General features: G+C 34.9%; 1 protein-coding gene across 1 annotated transcript; it reads left to right on the top strand.

Annotated features, from left to right (window-relative positions):
- The first annotated feature begins 4,578 nt into the window (after window positions 1–4,578).
- On the top strand, window positions 4,579–5,550 carry LOC130737137 (uncharacterized). Its single transcript, XM_057588906.1, has 2 exons — window positions 4,579–5,215; window positions 5,300–5,550. Exons 1-2 carry the CDS (start codon window positions 4,579–4,581, stop codon window positions 5,548–5,550), a joined length of 888 nt encoding a protein of 295 aa, XP_057444889.1.
- Window positions 5,551–10,793: the final 5,243 nt, after the last annotated feature.

Here is a 10,793-nt window from a genome sequence, read left to right as displayed (position 1 = left end):
GGATGAATGTTGGGTAAGTGAGTGGATGACATACTTTAATTTGTGTGCTTACATGGGAAAGTTAAGTTGATTAATACTAAGTAAAATCATCACACTAAAAGCTCGTATTTTCAAAAGGATTGTTGACCTTGTACGATCTTATTTGTCTTTTCTTCTTCTTTTATTTCTTGATTGAGCAATGATTTGGTGCTACACTAAGTATCATAGACCACGATCCTTGACTATAACGAAGCCTGGCAATTTTGAATGTCCGATATTTGATTTGAAAACAATTTAGCCTTAGGGCTCAGGTAATCTATAATTAGAATTGACGTTACTGGCAACTACTTCATATTACGATACTTTAGTTCTCTGTTTAATCTGGATTTGATGACTCTTAAATGGTGCCTGTTGCATATTTTGTTGGTAATCTATGTAGTATAAAAACATGGGATATCCAATTTTTATGAGTGACTTCACTGAAATCGATCTCGACATAAATATCTCCTATATGCACTTTTTAGATGCTTTATACTACTATTTTTAGATTATTTATAAATTTAAGCTTAGCTTCCCGTTTGAGATTCAATATGATAAGTGGTGCGTGCAGTTGTGAATCTGCCGTTTTTTATATTGAATCTTGAATTGTTAAAGTGACATATTTGAGAACAAACACTTACTATATTTGGCTAATCGAAATAGTTGGACTTTGGATTTACAAACCTATTAAGGCATCGTAGAGCATGATGAAGGTGGTAGGAAGGGAAGGAGAAGATGGGCAGGGCAGCTGGTGGCTGTAGTGGCGGAGATGAGACAAGCGGCAGCAAGAAAGTCACTCACGAAAAAATATATTAATTCAACAATAACGTGCTATACAAGTGGTCACTAACTCACTACTACTATTGTACTGGTTTCACCACATATTAATAAATAGTAGATGCTATATTCCCCATAAATTCTCATGCATGTACAATGTCTTAACTCATAAATGTTGATACTAAAACCTACCACCTAGATAAGATTTTATGTTTCCTTCATTCATGCATATATCAATAGTTTTTCACCATTGTTTTGCTCGTGCACATGAAATATCAGGATTAAATTAACCCTAATAACTAAATACTCAAATCCAGATGAAATGTGCTCTTTCAAAATATTTTACTTTCTTCCCACAATCCGGTGTTGTTGTCTGGTGTTGTTCCCTTTAGGTTTTTATGTTTTTGCTTTCTAGCTGATGTATGCTGATTCGCAAACCCTCCAATAGCAATATAAGCTCTGTTTTTGTTGGGTTATGTGACTTTTCTTTGCCACATCTCGGTCCCTGACATATGTTCTTTCTTATTGGTCATTTAGTGCTTGACCCGAGTTTGGACCTTGTCAATGTCACTTGGGATTTTTCCTACAATTTGTGCAGGGTAGGTGTTTATTAGATGCTGGATTTCTAAGGTTAATTACATCTTTAGGTGCATCAGAGCAATTTGCTTTTGGTGCCCACTAGGGTGGACCTTTTATATTTTGGTCCACCCATGCACCATGATTTATAACCATTGGATCTTAGCATTTTGGAATATTTTTTAATTGGATGGTCAAGATTTAATTGATGAAAAAAGGGTAAAAATGTCAAACCCTTCTTCCCCACCCCGTCCCCTTCTTGCTGGAACTGAACCACTGTCCATTGCAGACGCAGTTCGAACTTCTACCTCCATTTCTCAACTTCATTTCCCAACACCTCAAGTTGCAGTGCAGAAGTTCTTCAAGTTCTCTTCATAATTTTCCATTTTTCCTGAGCATAAATCAAGCAGATCTTACAACACAAGTTCTTCAACTTCTCTTCATAATTTTCCACTTTTATGGGCATAAATCAAGCAGGTCCTACAACACATTCACATAAACATAGAAATATTCAAAAATCGTGCAATAAGATGGAATTAGATTGAAAAAAACCAATTTACATCCAAGTACTCCAGATAGGCGTATTTACTCACAAGAATGCCAATGCCCGTCACTGTGACCTTCAAAATCTTCAAACTCAAACCAGGCTCCCCACTGCCTATATTCTGAAAAGCAGCATCGTCCACCATGCCTCAAAATCCACAGATCTGGTTCGTTTCACTATGTTCACACCGATCTGGGTTCGATTCACCCTTTCAGATTTGGGTTCGATTCACTCTGTTCACACCGATCTAGACTCACACTCGCTGCGCCGCCGATCTAGCACCGTACCGCGTCGCGTTACCCCGCCGGCCGCCACCGTGACGTCGCACAATCCACAGTGGCTCTTGGGGCTCTCGGCATGTGCAAAAAGAAAGGGGTTTCAGGGAGATAAAGAAGGAAAGCCATGGTGCTGGTGATTTGTCAGAAGAATATGAAGAACGAATGCCATGGTGGTGGGGATTTTCCAGAAGAAGCGTGAAGAGGATTGAGAGACGGAGAGAGATGCGTGAGTGAGGAGAGAGAGTTTCATTTTAGGAATTAATTTTTTTAAATATTTTCCTTTTTGCAAATTACTAATATAACCATGGTGCATGGGTGGACCAAAATATAAAAGGTCCACCCTAGTGGGCACCTTTGCTTTTTAGGTATTACTGGGTAATATTAGAATAGTTTATGCTCACTTTGTTGAGTTCCGTTTGTATAATCATTCCATCCAATAACACTTTTTCTTAAAAAAAAATTAATGTTCATATATAAGAAGAAAAGATAAAACTATACTACATGTATATCAATAACTCTTTGATAGTAAATTCAACTATTTAAATTAATTTATACTTCTCTATTGCTTATCCAAAAAAAATTTACACTTCTCCAAATTCATCATAAATTACACTTTTAAAAAATTTATATGACTTAATTCCATCCTCTACCAAAAGTCAACACTAATATTGCTAATTTAACGTTGGCGTTGAAGCTCACATTAAATAATCTAGAGCTAACTTATAGGCTTGAACGTGACCGATGCTACACTTCAGTGTTGCTTAGTAGACTCTAATTACTTTTTAGCCAACACAACTCACTTGAAACTTTACCTATTTTTCCTCTTTCTTCTTGTATTGGATTGAAGTACTTGAGACTTTACCCGACACAAATTTATAAACATCAATGTCTTGTATAGGTTGATTCTAATTATTGTACCGACGCTATGTATGACATAGAAAATTAAAAAACTTTGCATCAGCCTCATATTAGCTATCTAGATTTATGAGCCTTGCAGTTCTTCTTTTATTTTCAGTTGTTTCTCTAGGTAAATTATTTTCACATAGAGATATATACACATATTATATATTTGTTGAATGTAATAATAAATTGATCAAAACCTTTTCTACAACTTTTCCAATAGACAAAAAATTATCCAACATTCGAGACATCCATGCTTCTCCAAAGGTTATATACACACTGTACTCATAAGACACCTTATCTTAGTTTTTACACACGCTCATAAATTTTTAATTTACATTTCATTTTATATCATTTTTTTACGAAACCCTATAACGTACTCCATATCATTTACATCACTTTATTTTTACTCCAATCAAGTAACTCTTAAAAATTATTTCTCCAATGAACCCCACAATCAAATCACAATTTTATATTTCATCATTTTTTCATTATAATATTATTATATATGTTACACTTTCTGCACCAATTTTGATAGACACGATATCTATCTACAAACACCACATTTTGAGGCATTGGTGAGGTGTCACTTGGGTGTGAGACCTCATTCTTTTTTTTAGAAAGTAGAAATATTATTAAAAAATTGGTCGACAATACAGATAGTACCCAACAAAGTGAGACATCATTCTTAAAGATACTCTAACTTCTAACCAAATAGTAAGTTAAGATAAACCTTTAAGTTTGAACTAATCACATATTATATATTAAATTTGAAGTTTTGTTGACTTAATTTTTTATAATTATATTTTTTAAAATTGAGAATATAAATTAAAGTTAAAATTAAAATATAAAAATATTGTTAAAAAGTATTTTGTTTAGGAATCTTTTAGAGTAAGTGCATGTTATATATCGATGAATCTTTTAATTAAGAAAAATGTAGGAGTATCTTCAACCCATTGATAAATGATAAGGTAAGCCAGTGGATTATTTTTTAAGGTAAGCCAAATAATATAATTGATAGAAACACTGGGACTCTAGAGTATCTTCAACCCATTGATAAATATACAGGGGGAGAAAAGAAGAGATTAACAAGAATACAGCTTCATAAAAAAAGCTCCCAGGGAACCAAAGAAAACCACGGCCACTCCCACTAAAGTATCCAATTCAACGCAACTAGGAAACATACACAGATAGGTAATATTATTAAATAAATTTACACCATTTATACCCGTATGCAAATATATAGAATTACTAATTAAAGCATTTAATGAAAATTAATTTCAAATAATGTATGTACTTTATCAGCTTCCCCCTCAAAAGGCATGAACTCCAATCTACATCGTCGCACTGTTTCGCCAATGGGTACGTACTTATCCAAAGTGCAACCGTTACATGAAGAACCCTAGCCCTAATCAACATAAATACCACATCTCAATCTCTTCAAACCAAACCACAACACATTGTTTTCACCACCAAAGAGAAAAAATGAACAGCCCTAGCCCTTCCAAGGATTCCACCACCACCAACACTACACCACCACCCTCTTCCCCTCCTCAACACCCTCCTCTTACCGGTGATGGTGATGATGTTGTTGTTCCTACTCCAACAGAAGTAACCAACCCAACCGGCTCTGAGGAGGGAAAAGCGGAGGAGGCCGCCGGAGAAATGTTGCTGAAAACCGCTGCTCAAGTGCTGGAGGAACTTGCTGGCAGTGATGACAGCGGCAATGGCAACGGCGGTGGTGGTAGCGGTAGCATCCCTCTTGGAAGTGGTGGAGGGGGGGCAGAGGCCGGTGCTGTGGCCGTGGCAGTGGGTGGTAGTGGTGGTGGAACTGTGAAAAGTGATAAGAGAAAGGGTGATGGTGGTGCTGTTGAAGTTGTGGTGAAGGAGAAGGAGACTAAAAAACCTAGACTCACTGAAGTGAAAGACCCTCCCTCAGGGCCACCAACTTGTCCCATTTGCCAAAGACAGTTTCAGACATGGAAGGGCGCATTTGGACACATGCGTTCTCACCCAGATCGTGAATACCGCGGTTTCTTTAGGCCTCCTGTTTTTGGTTCATCTTCTGCCCCAGCCACAGATGCGCCACCACCATCGAATGCTGAAAATGATAACAATAAGGGTGAGAGAATATTGTTCATTTTTTAGTTTTATTATTATAACATGTATATATGTTTTTGAGTGTGTTAATTTTTTTAATTTTCAGGGGCTGATGTTGGAGAGGCAAGTAAAGGTGATGGTGAGAAGAAGGGTGAGGAGCCTAAACGAGGAATGGTGTTTGATTTGAACAATCCAATGATGGAGGGAGAGGGTTCCTCTAGTGCTGCTGCTGCTGCCCCCGCCGGTGGAAACCAAGCACCTGATGAGGCTATGGTTGAAGAGAGGGTTCAAGAGGAGGGGAGGAACTTGAGAGGGTTTGATTTGAATGAGATGCCCAAGGATGATGATGATGAATGAATGAAAACATTTTAAGGTCTAAATTTCATGGAGGATATATGTTATTATATATGCACCATGCATGCTAGTTGAGCTTCTCATTATATCTATGATTATATTATCTTGGTGAAGTTTTCTGTTTCATTGGTATTATGTAATAAAATATTAGAGTTGGTGTTTCATCAGTTGTTTTCATTGCTTCTTCATTTGTATGTATGCTGCTTATTGTTCTTCTAATCATTGTATGGGTGAAAGTAATGAAAATGGATTGATGTTTTATTTAAAACTTTGTTCTTCAATATTTCCTCTAGTTTTATTGTTCATATTTTTAGTATAGATCAGTTTCTAAGCATTCATAAAAAAAAAACTTTCATCTAGCAAGAAAATCATATTGTAATTTAATATATTAATATTAAATTTATCTATTTAATTTTAAATCCTTAATGTAAATTATATTTAAAATAATTATTATGAAAATAGCTTTAATTATTATTTTAAATTAAAACATAAATTTTCTGTTCATTGCACGTATATTGCACAGACCAAAATATTAGTTTATATAAATTTAAGGCCTTTGAAACTTTCACTCGATTTATTTACCAAATGAACTAACTTTCACTATTCTATCTAATGTCTAATTTTTTGAACTACAAAATGAAGGAATTTTATAATTTGTAGTTTTCCAGGACCAGGCAACGATACTGCATGACATTTTAGACCTGCTCAACTGGCAATGGTGTGTTTCTGTCAGTTGGGTGCCGCGTGAGATCAATTTGGTGGCAGATTGGCTAGCGAAGAGTAGTTACCAAAGCGTGGGGCGTGGTACCATTTTGGTTCCTTCTCCAGCTCCTGAGCTCCAGACCCTTCTCTTGAAGGATGTTCTAGGTGTTTAATTTTTGTTCCTTTGTACTTTTCCGATGCATCAAAAAACTGAGAAAAGATTTTGAGTAAATCTCATAATTAATTAGAAAATACAGCAAAAGCCAAACACCCACAAAATTACCAAGACACTAATTTTTTTTACAATCAATAACCCCTTTCTATATACTATTACAACATCTCTTTTCCAAACCCTCTCCAAATAAATAAATAAATAGAATCAGCCCCTAGTCAATAAAATCCCAAACCTCTTCCTGTCTCATGTCTAATTTGATTTTGAACTTCAAACACCATTTTGGGAGGGAGCTCTCCTAATTAGTAGAAATCATTTAAAACTAAATTTGAATGTTTTTAGTTTTTCAGTTCAATCTTCATTTGAAAGTAAAATTGGAGATTTTTTTTCTATATTAATTGGAGTTGTCTAATGGACCAAAAAAAAAACTTGAGTTAAATCACCATAGTCTTGATGGACCAAAAATATTTAAGATAAGTGAGCTATAAATTTCACTGATCGTAAATATCATTAGTCAATCTAAGTCTAGGGTGATTTAACTCAAAATTTTCCTTGGATCATTAAGCCAAGCCTTATTATTATTATTATTATTATTATTATTATTATTATTATTATTAAAAATCTTTAGTCTTAGGTGACCTCGTTAATTACCAGCAAAAATTTGAATGTGTCTTAGGAAATTTAAGCTCATGATGTTAACATATTACTAGATCACCTAAAGCTAAAGTGATTGACCTAAGATTTACATACGTAGGTGATTTAAACAACTCCTTAATGTATAAGTTATAATTAAAATTAATAATATATTATATATGAAGTTTAAATTTTTCTTAACTTAAAAACTACTATTATATTATATTATATTATATTATATTATATATTTATTGGTATTACTAATCATTGCCTCACAGGTAATGCATTAAGTGATAGTTGACCAATTAATTTTTCCATTCAATATATTACATATATAAATATATACATATATTATATTATAAACAATAGTTTATTAAAATTTATATTTTAATTTTAAAATAATATTTCCCCGTGCTAATTAATATTTTCCCCTGCTAATGCATTAAGTGATAGTTGACCAATTAATTTTTCCAATCAATATATTATATTATAAACAATAATTTATTAAAATTTATATTTTAATTTTAAAATAATATTTTCCCCTGCTAATTAAAGTGCTAGTTAATTAATATATTGAATTTTTTCCATTCGAGTTAATGCATATGCTTTATATGGAGGAATAAATAAATATATATCTATGAGCTAGTTAATATTATTAATTATATATACTATTTCTTTATGTAAATACAATGATTATTCTGTCAAAAAAAATACAATGATTAATCCTTTACTTTAAAAAAATATAATGATTCATTAATGCATTTAAGATTATTCATCATAAGTACATCTCTATCTCTTTACACCAAAGCACAACACATACCATTATCTACCCCCTTGGGTTTCATTCAGCTTATTTTCATTTTCTCAACACACACCAAATTAAGATAAAAATAAGAGTCATAGCCCTTCCAAGAATTCCACCACCACCTCACCACCCTCTTCCCCTCAACACTTTGTTCCTGATGATTCCATAGAAACTATGAGAGTAGGAACAACCTCTGAGAGCTCTAAAGGGGGAAGAGCGGAGGGAGAAAAGCTAAAAACTCCTATGAACATGTTAGATGATATGAGTGGTGGTCATGACGACAATGTTGTTCCTGCTTCCATAGAAACTATGGGAGCAGGAATCACCACTGAGGGCTCTAAAGGGGGGAGAGTGGAGGGAGAAATGTTGAAAACTTCTATGGAAGTATTAGAGGATCTTAGTGGTGGTGATGATGGCGATGTTGATTCTGCTTCCATAGAAACTATGGGAGCAGGAATCGCGACTGAGGGCTCTAAAGGGGGGAGAGTGGAGGGAGAAATTCTCAAAACCCCTATGGAAGTATTAGAGGATCTGAGTGGTGGTGACGATGGCGATGTTGATCCTGCTCCCACAGTTTCTATGAGAGTGGGAACAACCACTGAGGACTCTAAAGGGGGAAGAGCCGACCGAGTAATGCTGAAAACCCCTATGGACGTGTTAGAGGATCTGAAAGGTGGGGGTGATGGTGTTGTTGTTCCAGCTCACACAGTTTCTATGGGAGAAAAAACAACCACTACGGGTCTTGAAGGGGGAAGAGCACACGAAGAAATGTTGAAAAAACCTATGAGCGTGTCACAAGATCTGAGTGGTGGTGATGACGATGAAGATGAAGATGATGATCAAGATGATGACGATGTTGACAAAATTGGTGGTGGTAGCAGCCTTGTTGGTAGTTTTGCAAGGGATCGTACTATGGTGTTGGCGGGTGGTACCATGTTGGTGCAGGGTGATGGACTTGTGATCCGTGATGAAAAAATGAGAAATATCATTGAGAAGAGAAAGGGTGATGATGTTGAAACACTGAAGGAGAAAGAAAATAAAAAACCTAGGCTTTGTGAAGCAAAAGACACTCCCACAGTGTTACCAACTTGTCCCACTTGCAAAAGACACTTGGACCCTGAATACCCTGGTTTCTTCGGACCTTCTGTGTTATCAACCTCAAATATTGTGCCATCTAACGATGATAACAATGAGGGTGAGAACTATAATTAATTAACCATTTAGTCTTAAGTTTTATTGTAGTAATTTGTTTGGATTAGTTTTTTTCCTCTCAAAATCACTCATACTCATACAATTAGGTTTTCATTAATTTGATTTTGATTTCAGATATAACATGTTGCATAAGTACATATATATCTTAGTCAACTGTGATTGTGATTTCATGCTTCGTGATTTTTCATGCTATTGTAGAACATGTAATTGTATATTTTAAGAGGTTGCTAGAAGGGACTGTGAACACATAAAAAAAATGTTGCTGATGGAATATATATAAGAAAATGATTTGTATGTGCAAATATTCATCATCAGACTATAGAATGAGAAAGGAAGAGAAGAGAGAAGTAATAGATGTGATATATGATTGAAGAGAGTGATAAAGTGAAAGATGAGATGTATGTTGAATGTCTCAAAATTTATTTGTCGAAATATCATTACACATATATCTTGTTTTTGGTGATTTGACTTGAATGTGTTATCTTATTTTCAGGGGGTGAGGGAGAGGCAGGTAAAAAAGGTGAAAGTGAGAAGAATGAAGAGAAAAAGGCCGCATCACCAGAAAGAGGTGCTGTGTTTGATTTGAACAAATTAAACAATGGTATGCTTGTATTTAGTGATTTAATTTGAATGTGTTTTTTTAATAGGCAAATGTTAATAGTTAATTGTTAGTAATGTTAGTAAATTAGTTCATTTATCAGGGTTTGAACCTTGACTCATTCATTCCGTCCAACACGTACTTATGTTCCCAATCCTTGGCCGTTTCAATGTGTTATTGATTTTCAGGGTGTGATGGAGAGGCAAGTAAAGAAGATGATGGTGAGAAGAGTGAGAAGAAAAGGGCTGCATCACCAAAGAGAGGTCTTGTGTTTGATTTGAACAAGCCAGTAGAGGGAGAGGGAGAAGGGTCCTCTAGTGCTCTAGCTGGTAGAAACGAAGCAGGTGAGTCTAAATTTTGTTCCCCTACCAATAGTGGATGTTTGTTTGCTATACTTTGTGGATCAAGAGTCAAGACTATGCGTGTCTGGCTTTCTGGTCGGGGTTTTGCTATTCAAGACAAAAGGTTGAAGTTTCATAATTTTAGTGGGGGGGGGGGGGGGCTTTATTGCTGCTGGCGTGCTCTTTGCTTTTGTAATTCTTAGTTACTCTCTCCGTTTCAGAAAGTTTGTTGTTTTGCACCATTTTTCAATATCTCAAAATGTTTGTTGTTTTTGTAATTCTTTGCTTTTGTAATTACAAACTTTCTGGAACGGAGAGAGTACTATTTAGTGTTAGCTATTCTTTTTCTAATATTGGGTCGAGGTACCCCTTACATGTGCTCTTTTTAATATTATTTGGCTTATAAAAAAATTAAATTAAACAAGTGAGTTTAGTGCTGAAGGGGTTGAAGAGAATCAGGGAAGAAATGATGTGTTATAAGGATTTGACTAGAATGAAGTGCCGGAAGATGATGAGTAAAAACAGTTTAAGGGCTAAAATGGGCTATATGGACATGTTGCTATAGTTCAGCTCCTTAATTTTATCATTATGTTTGCTAGTTTGAACCCTTATGTTTCATTGTTTTTTTTTTTGAAGAGTCGACCTTATGTTTCATTGTTATTATGTAATGTAGGTTGTTGTTGTTTAGTAGTTTTTTGTTTGTTTTTTTTCGCAATTTTGATATGAGTGTGGTGAATGTTAAAGGTTTCCTAAAAAATGTAATTCTTACGCATCAAACTTTCT

Source organism: Lotus japonicus, chromosome 2 (genome assembly GCF_012489685.1).
Source record: "Lotus japonicus ecotype B-129 chromosome 2, LjGifu_v1.2".
In the NCBI taxonomy this organism is placed as follows: Eukaryota; Viridiplantae; Streptophyta; class Magnoliopsida; order Fabales; family Fabaceae; genus Lotus; species Lotus japonicus.
This window is presented reverse-complemented; position numbering and strand designations above follow the sequence as displayed.

Coding starts and splice junctions, on each gene's coding strand:
- LOC130737137 (XM_057588906.1), top strand. CDS start 4,579: ATGAACAGCCCTAGCCCTTCCAAGGATTCCACCACCACCAACACTACA. Junction 5,216..5,299: donor TGAAAATGATAACAATAAGG/GTGAGAGAATAT, acceptor TTTAATTTTCAG/GGGCTGATGTTGGAGAGGCA.